This window comes from Plectropomus leopardus, chromosome 7 (genome assembly GCF_008729295.1).
Source record: "Plectropomus leopardus isolate mb chromosome 7, YSFRI_Pleo_2.0, whole genome shotgun sequence".
NCBI lineage: Eukaryota > Metazoa > Chordata > Actinopteri > Perciformes > Serranidae > Plectropomus > Plectropomus leopardus.
Window position 1 is genome coordinate 15360251 of NC_056469.1, and position 17541 is coordinate 15377791.

At 38.5% G+C, this 17541-nt stretch overlaps 1 protein-coding gene across 1 annotated transcript in view; it reads right to left on the bottom strand.

Annotated features, from left to right (window-relative positions):
* Positions 1-201: 201 nt before the first annotated feature.
* Positions 202-17541, bottom strand: part of col14a1a (collagen, type XIV, alpha 1a) — a 160504-nt gene continuing 143164 nt past the window's right edge. Inside the window, 6 exon segments of the mRNA XM_042490363.1 lie at positions 202-2555; positions 10422-10577; positions 11585-11662; positions 14815-15006; positions 15231-15297; positions 17100-17135. Of these exon segments, the coding sequence (XP_042346297.1) occupies positions 2218-2555; positions 10422-10577; positions 11585-11662; positions 14815-15006; positions 15231-15297; positions 17100-17135 (867 nt within the window). The 3' untranslated portion in view covers positions 202-2217.

A 17541-nucleotide genomic window follows, 5' to 3' on the forward strand; every position in this document is an offset into this window, starting at 1 on the left:
TAATAAACAATTTTAAAAAAAACTTTTGTCGTCAAGTAGCTTTTTTCCACAAATGTAAAATCTAGTTAAAGTTTAACCTTTTTCTGTCATTAAAGTTAAACAAATGACCTAAAACACATTTATAGTCTCATTACAGATTTATTGGTTATAAAAGCAAATAAAATATAAAATAAATAAGTTCATATTGTACTAAGGGGCGTGGTGGCGAGACACATTCCTTATTAAAACTGTTCAAGTTTGGATCTCAAATAGAGCGGGGCCGGCTCACAGCTCAACTTTTAGTTACTTTAGTGCTTGTTTTTTCAGACTGCAGTGCAGGAGGGGTGAAGTTTACACTTGTGTGGTTCAGTCCTTATTGGTTTCACAGAGAGGCAGTCGACTGTTTTGAGTAATAACTGGATCCAGGTCTTATTCCAGCAAGAGGTCAGAGGTCAGCCAGTGAGCAAACAGTTTCCACAGTGAGCAGGCCCAACTTTGCATAAGAACAATAAATGAAACAAACTGGGGCAGCAACTCGAGACACAAACAACACAAATGTGTATTCTTAACTCACCACAAGTCTGATTATCGAAACTCAGAACACACCTGGTCCATCTTTGTAGCAACAGAATGAAATTACGCAGCACAAAATGTGATTGAAGCCAAATTTCTCTGAATAAAAGTGATAAATTAAAAAAGTAATCCATTTGTGTTCCACAGTTGTAGTAGTATTAGTAGTAAGGTAGTATTAAACGGAAACAGTATTTTACAACCTGGACCCTATTTTCACATGTTTTTTGTGTCACAGTGACTAATGGGAGGTACATTTTTTGATATAGATCCAGTATTGAAAGAGAGACCACTGCAGCTGTGGAGACAAAACCGGCTGGTATGTTTTACCTTCAGGAAATGGTGCACAGTCAATTTATGTCCATTAAAAGTCCTTGTTTTTGACACTGACGGACTCAGATTGTTAAAAGTGTCTGAAAACAGAAAGATATGAAAGAGAATATAAAATTTATTCCTATTACCAATCTCTGCGTTATTGTGTTACCAAGTCTCGGTCAAGGAGAGGTCTTATTCTGAAATCCTGCACACTTTCTAAATTGTTGAAATCCCCTAAATTGCCATGACATCAGAAATCTTTGAAGTAACGCTAAGCTGCACTTTCTGTACACTCTTCAGCACTCCTTCTCCATTGCTCACTAACGTTTCAATTGTTTTTTCCTGCAGCAAGCCACATCTTTCCAGATCTGAGAACGAGACTGCTGCTGGAGCGAGACGTGGTCACAGTAACAGACAGACTGGATCAGTGAAGGTATGGGAAAACATTGCCTTTCTCTGCAGGGTCCTTTCCGTAATGTCTGACGCTTTTAATAACAATCTGAGCTTGGCCGTGGCAAAAACAAGACACTTTTAATGGACATAAATTGTGCACAATTGCCCGCAGGAATGACACTGCAGCTTGTTTCACTGTTGGGGCTGCAGTGGTCTCTGTCAATATTGAACAAATTAAAAAAAAAAACAACTCTTCAATAGTCATTTAGACACTAAAACACAGGGAAGTAGAGTCCAGATTGAAAAATACCTGAGTTTCATTAAAAAAAAAAAAGAGAGATGCTTTTTACAGACAGTTTTGGTGTTCAACAAAGAAGCAAACAACACAATACTGTACGGAGAAAATCACTTCCAATTCATTTCAATAATCGTTTATACACCAAAAAAAAGACTGCATTGTAGCCGGGGAATTGTGATTCATCCTTATAAAAAGCAGCCTGTACAAATGTTGCCAGCCCAACATCACCCATTTGACTTGTGAAATAATCTAGCTAGTTACATACAACCAAAACAAGATGCACATGTCCAGTTACACACTCAATGTTTGGCTCGAAGGAGACATGCAGCTTCACACAAACAGACGGGTTTAGTCCTGAAATCAACTGTGAGATGAGAAGAAACAGGTCTTACCTTTACATTACCACTGGATAATGCTAACATAGATCAGGCACTTTTTCGGACCCCCCTGTTACAGAGATATCGTACAAGAGTCCATGGGGCTATTTACATAGTTTTACCAGGTGGAGAAAACCACTGGATACGCAGCGAGGGGGGGCTCTCACCACAGTTTCAGATAGGGGACGATGTGTGGGTGCGTGTCAGTATCTGACTTGTGTGTGTAAAATCAGTCTGTGTTATAGCGTGCAGGGCTCAAGCACTTCAGGTGTGTCCATCCTTCCTCTAAAGTCCTCCCTCCTCACTCTCCTTGATGACGAAGGTGTCACGTGAAAACCTCCTGGAGACGCCCGGTGACCTCACCTCCATGTCCTCAGAATTGGTGGGGCTCGAGCGGTAACCATGGTAGCCATGAGCCAGTTGTGAGGGCTGTTGGGGGTAGTACCGAGGATTGTAACCACGGTAATAGGGGTCCTGTTCTTCCTCTCCCTCCTCCTCCTCCTCCTCATCCTCCTCATCGTCTTTGCCTCCTTCATCGTTGTTGTAAGCCACAGCAGCAGGGTTGTATGGCCGGTTGTAGGGCTGGTTGTAGGGCTGGTAGCCGCCGTGAGGCAGTTGTTGGACTGAGGTGGTGGGAATAGTCAGGGTCAGTGTGTGATTGTTTCTGGATCATTGCAGCTAACAAAACCACAACCATGAGGGAGCATGGAGCGGAGTTAAGGCTGACTTAATCACTTAAAATCAATGAGGAGGCAAAACGAACAAGTTAAATAGGGGTAGATTTGGGACCCACGAGTTTCAGGAAGATTTGGTTAATGTAGAAGTATGTTAATGAAATTTAGGAGAAATTGGTTTCTAACCAGTAATGCCCAGATTGGATCATTTTTACTGAAATAAAAAGATCACATTTGGGTCACATTAGGGGAAAGTTTACAGTACATGAGATGTACTGATTGAGAGGTTGTTCAGTAATGAATGTGGCCAATCAGCATCAAAGCAACTCATCATTGTTTAGTCAATCCATCCGGCTTCGATGAGATTTGAGCTTTAAGTAAAGGCTGCTGCTACAAACCATTGTATGTAAAAGTATTCACTGACAGATGGCACTGAGATCAGTGGTAGGGATCATCGCAGCAGCATTACAGGGTTTTGTTTGGTCTTATGGGAAGGTATGTTAATCCATGTTTGTCTCAGAGGATGTCAAATGATGAAGCAGCCAGATAAATAATCCAATTCTATCAAAAAAGTTATCTGAAAGTAGAAATTAATCCAGTTTCTATTCATAATGAGGAGTCAGAGCATCTTGTGCATAAAGACAGATGATGTAGTTTAAATAATGAGTCTAAATAGGGGGCACAGAGTTAAAAAAAAATCCCTTGTACTGTTAAGAGAGTTGCCTTGCTTTTTAACTTTAAGACTGAATACAGATCTTCAGGCCTGGAGAAAAAAGTTATACAGAAGATCCTGTTAAAATCGAGTGTTGGTTGCAAGAGTAATTTGGAAAAATGTCTCAGGAAAAACAAAAAGTAAAAACCGCTGCTGCAGGGATTAGAGTTTAAACACCGGGGACAGGGGTAATTACCCATCCCAAGAAATATGGAGGCCTTGAAGGAATAATTTATCAGTTTCCTCAGTGTTTAGTCTTAATGTACAGGGCACAGAGAGAAGAGTGGAGGGAGGTGAGGAGAGGAGGACGGTTGGAGAATGCTCCTCAGTAATCATTCCCATAGTCCTGTTGAACTTCAGTCAGAAAGAGGGGAAACAGAGGGAGGGGAACACATGGAAAGAAAAAATAAGAGATAAAGAGAAGATGTTACCTCAAGTCAAGAGGAAAACCCAGCAACACCAAAGAGTTAAACCTCTCAAACCGCACTGACAGAACTTCCCCTGCTGTTGGGTTGCAGTTTTGAAGGTAGAAAAATGAATGTTGGAATCTGCTTTTCTCTTGCAGAGGAGAAAAATACATACAGCGTGAGGATTTTTAAAATAATGTTAGCTATTATAAATAGACAGACAACTATAAACAATAATTTGAGAGAGGGAAAATGTGTCTGATGCCTTTTTTCTTTGTACATGAGATAGTATAAATGAAGATTTCAAACACAGAAAAAGAAAGTAGTGCAACAAGAGTGTACAGAGTATACTAAGAAATAACATTCCTTGTGAGTAATGATGATAACACTGACGTCAGCCATTTTTTAAAGTTACATACCATAAAACTGCTGTTTTTTAATACATATTACTCAAATTTTCATTAGAAGATCACTCATATCATGAGCACAGCGATGCAAAAATATGAATTACAGTGGGTTATATATTAAGAAAAACATCTATTATATCAATGTATTCAAGAGTTGCTATTTCCCCAACCAACCAGAAAAGCTCTCACTACAAATTGCTATTTATAATGTCTATACCTTTTTTGTGATATTTTGGCCAACATACTATGATGTGACTTTTTTATATTTTGAATGACATACTACAATATGACTTTTTGTGATATTTGTGATATACATACTATGGTATGAGTTTTTTATGATATTTTGGATGACATAGTATAGTGTGACTTTGTGCCATTTTGGACGACATACTATATTATGACTTTTTGGACATATTTTGGACAACATACCATCGTATGAATTTTTGGTCACATCTTGGACAACACACTTTACTATGAGCCCTACTATACATACTATACTGTGTTGCTTTGAAATCATTTTGGACGACATATGATAATATGACATTTTTAAACCATTTTGGGTCACTTTTGATGAAATAACATACACCTTTTGGGGTCATGTTTGATGACATACTAGACTATGACATTTTGAGGTCTTTTTTGACAACGTACTATACTATTACAAATTGAGGTCATTTTTGACAACATACTATACTTTGACATTTTTGAGGAATTTTGGATCATTTTTGACGACATACTATGCTATGATGTTCATAACATACCACGTTGAAAAAAAGGCCAAAAACGTAATGATATCACATATCAAAAAATGGCTGAAAAAAAACATAGTACAGTATCTCAAAATTTTTTTCATTTTGACATGTCAAAAATATGGCTGAAAACAACATATTATAGCTTGTAGAGACATGTCATAGTATAAAAGAAGACCAAAAACATCATAATTTGGCATATCAAAAAAATGGCAAACACTGCCATAGTAAAGTATGGTAAAAAAATGTCAAATTTTGACATGTCAAAAAATAGTTGAAAATGTCATAGTATACAATGTTGAAAAAAGGCCAAAAACTTCTCAGTTTAGCATGTCAAAAAAACAGCCATAGTATAGTATGTCGAAAAATGTAAAATTTTGACATATAAAAAATGGCTGAAAACAACATATTATAGCTTGTAGAGACATGTAATACTATACAATGTTTTAAAAAAGGCCAAAAACATCATTTAGCATATCAAAAAATTGCCAAAAGCGCCATAGTTACAATGTTGAAAAAAAGTCAGAAACCTCATAATTTCGCATGTAGAAAAAATGGAAATACCATAGTATACTATGTCGAAAAAAGTCTAATTTTGACCACTCCTAAAGATGGCGAAAAACTACATATAATAGCTTGTATAGATGTGTCATAGTATACAAAGTGGAAATAAAGGCCCCAAAAGCCCAAAAACCTGATAATTTAACATGTCCAAAGAAATGGCCATGAAGGCAATAGTATAGTAAGGCAAAAATGTCAAAATTTGACATGCCCCAAAAACAGCTGAAAACACCTGGAAACCACTTAGAATAGCCTGCTAAGACACGCCATAGCAGAGAAAGTTGCAAAAATAGCCAAAAACAGCGTAAATTGGCATGTCAAAAAAATGACAGAAAATCCAAGACTATAGTAAGGCAAAAATGTCAAAATTTGACATGTTCCAAAAACAGCTGAAAACACCTGGAAACTGCTTAGAATAGCCTGCTAAGACACGCCATAGCAGAGAAAGTTGCAAAAAGAGCCAAATACGCCATAATTTAGCATGTCAAAAAAATGACCAAAAATCCAAGACTATAGTAAGGCAAAAATGTCAAAATTGGACATGTTCCAAAAACAGCTGAAAACACCTGGAAACTGCTTTGAATAGCCTGCTAAGACACGCCATAGCAGAGAAAGTTGCAAAAATAGCCAAAAACAGCATAAATTGGCATGTCAAAAAAATGACAGATAATCCAAGACTATAGTAAGGCAAAAATGTCAAAATTTGCCATGTCTCGAAAAACAGCTGAAAACTGCTTAGAATAGCCTGCTAAGACACGCCATAGCAGAAAAAGTTGCAAAAAGAGCAAAAAATGCCATAATTTGGCATGTCAAAAAAATGAACAAAAATCCAAGAGTATAGTAAGGCAAAAATGTCAAAATTTGACATGTCTCCAAAACAGCTGAAAACACCCGGAAACTGCTTAGAATAGCCTGCTAAGACACGCCATAGCAGAGAAAGTTGCAAAAAGAGCAAAAAACAGCGTAAATTGGCGTATCAAAAAAATGACCAAAAAATTCAAGACAAAAGTACAGACAAAGTAAGGCAAAAATGTCAAAATTTGACATGTCCCAAAAACAGCTGAAAACAGTTGGAACCACTTAGAACAGCCTGCCAACGCACGCCATAGCAGAGAAAGTTGCAAAAAGAGCCAAATACGCCATAATTTGGCATGTCAAAAAAATGACCAAAAATCCAAGACTATAGTAAGGCAAAAATGTCAAAATTTGACATGTTCCAAAAACAGCTGAAAACACCTGGAAACCGCTTAGAATAGCCTGCTAAGACACGCCATAGCAGAGAAAGTTGCAAAATGCATGCTACCCTACGGATGCGGCGTGAGCTCAGCGAGTTCCACCGTCTCCTGCAACAAGGGACAGGAACTGTCGTACAGCTCTGGGTGAGCGGTGACGGCGACGATAAGCTGCTCCTCCATTGTTTCTGGCGGTTTGATTAGATTTTGCGAGGGAACACCAGGACGTCCATACGTCAGCACGTCGATGACGATCTCAACGCTGATAGGCTGTCGCGGCGCGTCTTCACGCGACGCCGCCGCAAAAGTTCAATTATTTCAACTCGAGCGTTGGACGCGTCCAACGCGCCGCGCAATCGCGTCCATCGCGTCGCCCGGCAAAATGAGGCGTCAAATCGCGTCTTTGCATTGACTTTGTATGTAATCTTGAGGCGCGATCATTTTTAATCGCGTTTGGTGGGTACGCACCGTTAGAATAGCCTGCCAAGATATGCTATAGCATAGAAAGTTGCAAAGAGGAAAAATCAGTAAAATTTGGCATGCAAAAAAAAATGCAAAAATTTAAGACTTTTGTAAGGCAACAATGTCAAAATTTGACATCCTAAAAGAAGCTGGAATCAGTTGAAAACAGCTTAGAATAGCCTTCCAAGACACAGCATAGCAAGACAGAGCCAAAAACAGCATAGTTTATCAAGTTGAAAAAATGACCAAAAATGAACATAGCAAGGTCAAAAATCCCCCAGAAACAGCTTAGAATAGCCTGCCAAGACCCATGAAAGCATAGTATGTTGCAAAAACAGCATGTAAAATCCACCAAAAATACTATACTGTGGTATGGCAAAAATTTCAAAAAATGACACATCCACAAAAGTGCTGAAAACTACATTAAACCACATAACAGCATGCTGAGACACGCCATAGCTTAGGATTTTGCAAAAACAGCCAAAAACACTACAAAATAGCATGTCAAAAAATCCACCAAAAATGCAAGGCTATAGTATGGTAAATATTTAAAAAAAAATAAAAAAATGACATGTTAAAAAAACTGCTAAAAAACCATTTTAAACCACATAAACTGCGTGCTGAGACACGCCATAGCATAGGATGTTGCAAAAACGGCCAAAGACAGCATAAAAAAGTATGTTCAAAAATCCCCTGAAAATGCCATACCACAGTATGGCAAAAATTGTCAAAATATGACGTACCCAAAAACAGCTGAAAATTGTATAAAATAGCGTGCCAAGACACAGCATTCGACAGCGTGTCTGGTCTATGCAGTGAGTAGCGGGTCTCGCAGATAGGGGCACCTGCTTTGCGGAGGAAGTGATCCATCCATTGACTTGCCATCTAATATTATAATCTCTGCAAGTAGCGACAGCTTCACTGCAGACGACCAACTTTCCATTCCTTAATGAATGCTCTATTTTCGCTGTCAACTTTCCTCTCTAGACTTTTTGATAGTGACATTTTCTCTTGCTAGCTAGCAGGTTAAACATTTAGCTAACTTCACTCTGCACACAACGCAATATCATACTTCCAGCACGCAAACAATTTTAAAAAAAAATGCTACGTTGTACGTGAGGAGTGGGGTCACAGATACCAAGAAACAATTCTGAGAGTAAAACTATCTATTCATCTTCCAGCAGCACTGATACTGACCTCTGCACATTTAGTAATGGAGATTCAATAGGCTAACCCCATAGTTCATTCAGCTTTAAACTGCATACAGAAAAATAAATTTTAAATAAGACAACCATGGGTTTAGGTATGTTGGAAAACTACTAGTAAACTGCACTTAAAGTGACAATGACAATGCCAAATTTAAGGTCAAACTCTAGCTGCTGTAAAAGTAACAATACTACTCCAAGTGGGTATTTTCTTTTTAAGTGGTCAGGGAGGCAACATTTTATCCTTGCACGGTTGTGAATAATAGGCAAGACTCTTCTAAGCCATAAAACAAAACAAAAAAAACAACATTTGACTGGAATCCACATATATAAAATGAATATGGTTTGATGGATGAAGTAATGTCTCATCCATCAGCTACTTTTAGCAGATGATGTTTCATTAAGATGAGTTTTCAGAACTTGTTTGATGCGTAATGTTCTTGTTGAGTTGGCCCAAGACAATGGACCCATAAAGGTCCTCATAACTACCAATATTCTAAGATGTCTAGTGTGTGTGTGTTTGCGTAATGTGAGTGTTAGAGGATATTTTATTACATCTCAATATAGACAAATAGCTTCGGTCAGTGACACAGTTAAGTTCTTAATCCATCAGTGTGGACATGAATGTATAAACTTCACAGTGGAACAACCATAAAAGCCAGATCACTCTCCAATTTTCTGAGAGCTTTATGAGAACTGTAACTATCTCACAGCCGGCCATCACTATGAAAACAATATTTAATGTTTTATACATGTAAAAGATGGTTTATAAGATAGAAAGACTGGGCAGGGTTAGATGATTTCAGCTTTTTATGTTGATAAATTACTAAAACTAACAATAAAATAAATAATCTAAATCAATCACACTGAGGTTGCTCTGAACAAGTCCTTTTAAAGTGTAAAATGACAGAATAATGCTCAGTTGCAAAAGGACAAATCGGGACAAATAAGGTCTAAATAAGCAGCAGAGAATGTTTTTGTAAAGTCTGGATATTTGGTGTTGTAACCTAATTTGGGAAAATATGCCAGTCGAAATGTTGTTTTTGTTTCAATTGCCAAAACCTGACCTACTGTGTGTGTGTGTGTGTGTGTGTGTGTGTGTGTGTGTGTGTGTGTGTGTGTGTGTGTGTTATTCGTCTAGCGGTTCCTAAAAAAACACTTTGCCAAAGCCTGTTTTGAAAACTGAAAAAAATCTAAATGACAACAAGATCACCAAGAAGTCATTTTTCATTAATTTCTGTTTAGAATTGACTTTGAGAAACTGACTGTGACTCTTGTTGCAAAGAAACATTTACATATGCAAGCATGCTGACAATAATCAGTAAATGATCACATCAAACCTCCACACAGGTATCAAAATCAAACATTGCAGTATAATTTAATACAGCCAACTACATCAGTGCACAGTATTATCTAGAGAGTGATGTACTATGTTCTATAGTTTAATGGCACGAATGTGACACAGATCGGTTAAACAGTAAAAAAGCCTATACACACAAATGTATAAAATCTCCAGACTTCCTTGTTTTCTTTTTCACATTTGTGTGCAAACTCCAAAACTGAAAAATGATAAATGGCGATTTGTCACGAAGACTGAGTGAGCCTAAGAAAGTTTTTTTTCTGATCTTTGAGTTACAGTGATGAAGTTTATGATATTGTGCCACCACGCTTGGATGGCGATGGCATGCCGGTATCTTTGATAAATAAAATGAGTGATTAATCACTGCACTCATGCATTAATCATACATCAATAATAGCCTAGTTTTACACACGATGCACGAAGATGAAGATATAGAAATGTATGGAATAACTGCATATTATCAATGTTTCAGAGACCCTCAAAAATTTCACTACTACTAATACTCTTAGGGGAGCACATGTCCTGTTAAGAGGAGACAAGCTCCCCCTCGCTGTCCTGTAGCTTGGACACTGTAAAAAAACACTGAAAATGTCCTTGTTTCTGCTCACAACTACATTATAGTGCTTTCTAAATAATGTGTTTAAAAAATGCACATTGCACATAAGTGCTAAATTAGGGGGGTTAAAGTAAGTGCTTAAAAAGCAGCTGAATGTTCGTTACCTCCGACGTTGTAGCCCAGACAGGAGTTCTGGTCACAGTATCCTGGTGGGCCAGCTGGTCCTGTGGTACCTGGATTTCCTGGCCTCCCTGGTGTCCCCGGGCTGCCAGGCCGACCAGTGGGGCCCTGGCTGCCTGTCCGTCCTTCACCTGGTGGGCCTGAGGATGGAACGTTTGTGTTAAAGACAGGTGAGTACATTAAGTCAGTCATCAATAAACACTGTGTAAAACGACTGCCACTGTGATTTCTGGTGAGAGGGGATAAAGTAGGATAGAGAGGAAAATAAACTGAAAATGTGTCATAGGGGCTACATCCTGTCACCGTACCATCACCTATTCAATATCTTCTAAATCTCTCTTGGCTGTTGGGACAACATGGCAGAAAAGACATGACTGTCATTTCTGAATGTGGGAGATGATAGCAAATGTCCTGAGGGCAGGAGCAGGAGTAACAGTTCTCTGCTGAAATTTAGCCAGAGGCTTCTGTTTTCTGTTTACACAAGAGAAAGTGCTCCATCAGGACTCACTTCAGCAGTCAGCCGAAATATAAAATCAATATTCTGAGGGGAGTTTCATTTGCCAAGAGCTAAAATTAACATCCCACAAATATTCCAGAAAAGCACAGCTAATAAAGGCGGAGAGCTCTGCCCCGTACCTTTCTCTCAGAAAAGATTTCCTTTTTCATATATTGAAGTTTCAGGATTTTTTAACAGTTATCTAATCATAGAAAAGTTTCCAGGAGTTTTGTCAGCCTGTTTTGTGAGTATTGATTGCACAACAGTAAACAGAAAATCCCAGCTGACATATATTCATAACACAAACCCCAAACTCTGCACAGCGCAGAGGGAAAATCAATACAGAGAATTATATTCACGGTCCAAAACGTCTGCTTGCTTTTTTTCAGAAAGAGATTTAACAAAGACTAAAGCAGATCCAAAATACATTAAGTATCTATGCTTTTATATTGTTCTAATATCTGAAACATTTTGGTCAGAAAACATACACAAAAAAAGTTTCGGGAACAGAATCATGTTAAATTATCATATTTTGAACCACCTCCAGTGCCTCCAAAAGTTATTTGAGCATCGGGACAGGAGAGACTGAATTTAATTGGTTTAGCTTATCCAGTGTCTTCAGGATTGTCTATATGTTTGTCAGTATCTTACCTGGAGGTCCAGGTTGTCCTCGAGGTCCTTGAGTTCCAACTCCTGGGCTTCCCCTCTCTCCCTTCTCTCCCGGTACACCTGGAAACACACACAGATCAAAGAGATCCATGTTTAGTTCAAAAATCGCATGTCACTTTTGTCCTTATTGGTGCACACACAGATCCTCTCAATAAAGGATCCGTAATATTAACTATCCCAGGTAAGTAAATCACTGAAGTACAATTTTGAGGTGATTGTACCTGTACCTGAGTATTTTTACTTTATACTTCTCCACCGTGACATTTATCAGGGAGATATACTGCACATTTTTACTCCTCTACATTTATAAATACAATGTATTTCCAAAGATTAAGATTTAAGTACATTTTTGCTGTTTATGTATTCTGACATAAGGCAGTAATTCCTTTATTTGTATAGTGTGAGTATTTTTACACTGTGCTGTTGGTACTTTTACTTAAGAAGAACATCTGAATAATTCTTTTTACTAGTTTCTATCCCAACAGCAGTATTACATTGCAGATTTTTGGAGAAATGTGGTGCATTAATTATGCATGGATGATGAGTGTAATAAAATGATAAAACCCAGAGTTGGCTCTGCACTGCTGTCCAGCGGCGCAGCTGTTTGAATGACCTAATGGAATATTTTTCGTACACTCTAATATTAGAGAACCACACAAAACTGGTGATCTGCAGATTTTCTGTCCTGCTGCTTTTATTACTGTCATAATCAGTTGCATCAGTAAAGAGGAAGTAAGTACAGTAAGGCTGAGGAGAAAACATTTTACATTATTGCAAAAATGAGATTTATTCTCTACACTGTCAGCATTGTTTTGCGATTTTCTCTCTACGATGGCCACTAGTTGACCCAGAGTCTCTATATTCAGGCGTATATTGTATGTGCAAAAAATAAATGGTTTCGTCTGTTGAGCCTGAGCGCAGCTTTGTTCCTGGTATCAGCCTTACATGGACCATCTGACTTTATAATAACATGTCTAATACTCTTGAGCCTGTCATACATCTTTTATAATATTTGGCCTGCTCTGGTTTCAGTTCAGCTAATAAACAATAAAGTGTGTGTCTATGTATGTGTGGTGACTGCAGATTGTAAATGTTATTGGGGAAAATTCAAAGGGATGAACCACTGCGGAGGAGGTAACCATGCTGGACATTTCCTGACAGCCGCTCTCAGCTTTCCTAACCCTCCGTGTGTACAGACTCATTCGCTATGCGGTTCTTTAGTTTGGGTTGCGTGATGAAGACGGAGCCTCATAAAGGCCGCTACACCACTAAGGGCTCGTGGCAGGGGAATGACCTCATGGATATACCGCCTTCTGCTCTGACCCTGACTGTGAGTCAGAGAGCAGGCCAGACCACGAAAAGCAGCCAACAAGCAGGCAGGTTTAAGCTCCAACTGGAGCAAATTTTATGTTCTCTTCACAGTAAAAGCTTCTGGCAATTGTTGACAAGGAAAATGCAACATTTTTCATACTGTAATGCATCTGATTATCTCATAACCACACTATGCTCTCAACAGCTGGACACTCCTGTTACACATGAACATTTATTACAACGCCAGGCCTTTATACTGCCACGTCACAAAAACTATCTTTGTCCAAATAACTGGCTATGTCATTCATTCACAGGAAACACAGAGATGGAAGTGAAGACGAAATTGAGACATCAGCAACATCTCTGCTTAGCCTACTTTTTCACAAAGGATATACACTCTCCTTTGGGTTTTCTTAAGGGGGAACACCACCTAAATTAAGAAGTCTAATATGTTATTTCCATGGCCAAGTAAGATTCGATCAATATTTGTGAACACAAGCTAGTCTTTCTCAGAGCCAGAAACCAGAGAAGTTACTCGCAAACTTGTGATGTCTATAGTATTAAGTATTAAAGTAGTATTAAATCTGGAAGTCTCCCATAGGCAATGGGAGACTGATTCTGTGGACCCGATGAATGTTTTCCTTTTTAAACCCAAATGAGCTTTATTCTGTTGTAGTGTTTTCAGTCCTGGAACAGAAAATGAACATTCACCTGGGCGCTCTCTTTGACACCTCGATCACCTTTCACCATTCATTCTCTATGGAGCAGTGTCAGACTTTATACCCTATGACATCACTAATTCAAGTTTTAGCAGATGTTTTCATGCTTACCAATACTTTTGGACTGTCTTAGACCATCAGAATAACATTTATAAATGTTTAACATGGGCATAGTTCCTCTTTAAACTTCGCATTGTTTTGCTTCACTTTAAAATAGGCTGTAAGTTTTGCATCCATGTATGTATTGTTGAAACACATTTTATAATTCTAGAGCACATTTTTACATAGGCTCTACATACATTTTTAAGAATTTCTGTACTATTTTGAAGCTCTGTACTAATATACATCTTAACCCATTTAGTCATTATATCCATATCACTGATGATTATTTATTAATAACTTCATTGTGTAAAAATATATTTTGTCAAAGCACCAAAAGACAATCCTACAACATCGTTGCAATATCTATATTGAGGTTTTGTTAAAAAATATTTTGATATATTCGATTTACTCTATATCACCCAGTCCTACTCTGATGTTACAAACTCAGTGCCCCTTTAACTAAATAATGATTCCTCTTTCCAAACTAGTGACTGATTTATTATTTGTAAGCTTTGACAAAAATATGTCCAGCTAGGGACATTTGCTGCACGTGACTCTCCATTTCTCTCTCTCTCTCTCTCTCTCTCTCTACCACCCCAATTCCTGTCAGTTCTGAAAAAAAGACATAAAATGCCCCAAAATCATTAAATAAACTAAACACTCGATAAAAGAGATGTCAAAGGCTTCATATAGACAATGTTTTCCTAAACCACACCTTGTACTCTTCTTTATTGCAAAATGTAGTTTTTCCACATTTTATTTGTCATCTTATTTTCCAGTTATGGCTATTATGAGTCCACCACTGCTCACTGCACCAAGGCAGTCTAATAAACTCTCAAATGTTATCTCACTCTTTATGATGCTAATATAAACAACAGCATTCAGTCACAGTGTCTAGACACCAGCTGAACAGTGAAGGACTGACAATGGATTGAGATCAGTCTGTATATTACTGAGAATAAGAGGTATAGGGATTGAAATTGCCATGTATAATTTTTCTCTGTCCTTTTCTCTCTTGATGTGTGTTGTCGATCTCTGTCTTTACTTATAAACACATCATTAAACATTTTCCTCTATTACCTCTCTCTCCAGGTCGTCCGTTCTGGCCGTTGGTACCAGGGAAGCCTGGCCTGCCAGTTGGTCCCTGCTCTCCCGGAGGTCCTGGCAGGCCTCTCCTACCGGGCTCTCCAGGTGGTCCAGGTACTGTACGGACAGACACCGCAGACTGGACAGGGATCTGGTTCAGTATGGAGTTGTATCGAGACAAATGGCCTGCAGGAGGAAGAAGAGCAGAGTTGTTTGAAATCATTTACAATTAGCTTTTTTTTATTCGATGTATTTCTCTTTCATGACGTTTTAACAAATAACAAAATTTAACAGAGGGAAGAATAAAATAAAAGCAATGAGGCCAGAAGATGTCAGAAATATTTTCAGCAAGACAAATCTGTCCTGAGTAACATTCTGGTGTTAACGTGTGAATATCAGCGATTACTCACTCTGGATGAGCTGTTCACACACTTGCCGTGCGATGGCACGCACTGCAGCTTGGGACTGCACATCACCCTGAAGAACAAGCACAAAGCTCTCATGGTCTGATATTACACAACCACATAGGAGACAGATACTACTTCTATTTGAGGAACCACAGGAAAACAAACGCCCAGACCAGTGGTTGATGAATTGGTGGGTGGATGTTTATTGGGTGTTTTAACGAGTGCACTCCACCTTAATTCCACACTCTGAAGTCCCTTATATTTATATAGGCCATAGCAGATATCACACTCGTGAGAGAAAAGTATCTGTAAATTACACAATTAAGTAGAAATCAAAGAGGAGTGTCTAATGAAAGGTGCTGTAGAGTTGCATTCTGGGAAGTGTAGGAACTAACAATTTTGGCTCTTGGCAAAAAAGAAAAAATGGTCAGGAAAGCCAATATGTTGCTTTGATTTTGACCATAATTTTGGTCACAACACTTTATAGGAGTGCAATATTAAAACACTGTAATACTGCTTCAGAACAGTATTTTATTGAAAAAGACTGTTTGGTGTGAGTTGCCGAGTGTTGGAGATATCCATAGTAGAAATAATTAATCAGTTATTCAAGATAATCCACAGACCTTGTTGTGAGCAGTTTCATGTAGGCATTATTTTCTCTCTACCAAACTACACCTGTCAACCGCATCACATCTCAGAAGGAAGTGTGCGTCACAGCTAGTTTACCTAGCACCTCTGAGCTAGCTAACATTACAGCTCAGCCGTGGACACCATTAATGTTTACATCTTGCGCTGTCATGAGCATGAGCCTTTTATAGATGCACACTACCCCAGATCTGTGGATTATCTTGAGTAACTGCGTCAAAAGACATTGCTGTTGAGTTTGTTAATAGTTTTTCTTTTCTTTTGCCGCTTTGAGCACCATAAGCCAAGTGCCACCATGTTCCATTACTTACAAGAGAAGACTGACATCTCTAAAGCCAATATTTCCAAAATGCAGCGACTCACACCAAAACAATCCAGACTGATAAATAGCACAACAAGTAAGAAGAAAAATCTGTATTTTTGATTTGGGGTTGAACTGTCCCTTTAAACCATAAAGGTCTCACTGATTAACTGATGTTTACAATTAATTCAACAGCTGGCACTCTCCTACTTTGCCTTGGACCAGTCGTCATCATTATCATACAATCATTTGATGAGACATACATTTACTGTGTAAATCACAAAAATGTATGGAAAAAAAATCTTTGTATTAAATGTTTATTTTTAAATCATTGTATAAATCAGTTTTAAGGGTGAATGCACATATGAAGATACTAACAAGATTTTAACCAGCTTTCTTTACAACTAGGCCACCCCACAAAATGCACAACAAAGAGGAGAAAATCCTGTCATGTTTTTCTAAGCGACCTTCATGTTGAGTCTTTGAACAAAAATTAACTGCAGCTAAGTACAAAGGTCCCTAACAGTTGATAAAATGGGGCAGAAACAGAAATTACAGGTTTGATTCAAGCTGGCAAGTTGCGTGTCTCTCAAGCCCTCGGCAGCGATGGCCTGGCTACTGTGTCAGCAAAAATACCCTGCTCTGCTGCAAATTTGATCCATGAACACTGATTTGATTTGCTCTCAATGAGTTTGAGGGAGTGAAAGAGAGAAATGAAGTGAATGTTTGTGTGAAAATGATGAACAAGAAATAGCGAATGTTTACTGGAGGGTAATTCTGTTTCTTCAAAACAAGGGTGTGAAGCATTAGTGAGTAATAGTCTGAGTTTTACCTCAGCACAATAACAATATTTCCACCGCAAAATAGAGCAGTAAAACATGATTTGCTCTAAACAGTGGTTGAAGCGTGTGAGTGGAATGACTTACTCTTTCTCCCTTATCGCCTTTGGTACCAGCAGGACCCTGGAACATAAAAGCACAGGAGGAGAATAAACATTCGAGTGGGATGTGTGCTCAGAAATAGCCATGCTCACCCCCCCCCCCCCTTCCTTTAATGTCCCCACCCCATTACTCTCCATCGCTCTCTTTTTCTTTTTGCCTCCTCATCACACACACATACACACACTTTTTTATTTTGATCTAAAAGGTGTTATGACTACATGCATTTCAATTTGTGTCCATGTTCTTTGTGTCCTAAAGACAACACACACATAAGCCCAAAAGCACATGTGCCAAAAAACAGAGAGCAATTCTGTGCCTTGGATGCGCTTCCTTTCTGCTGCTGCCAACACTGTAAAACACACAGATGCATATCTGATCACAACACACACACATGCACACATGCACACACACACAAAAACAACAACTG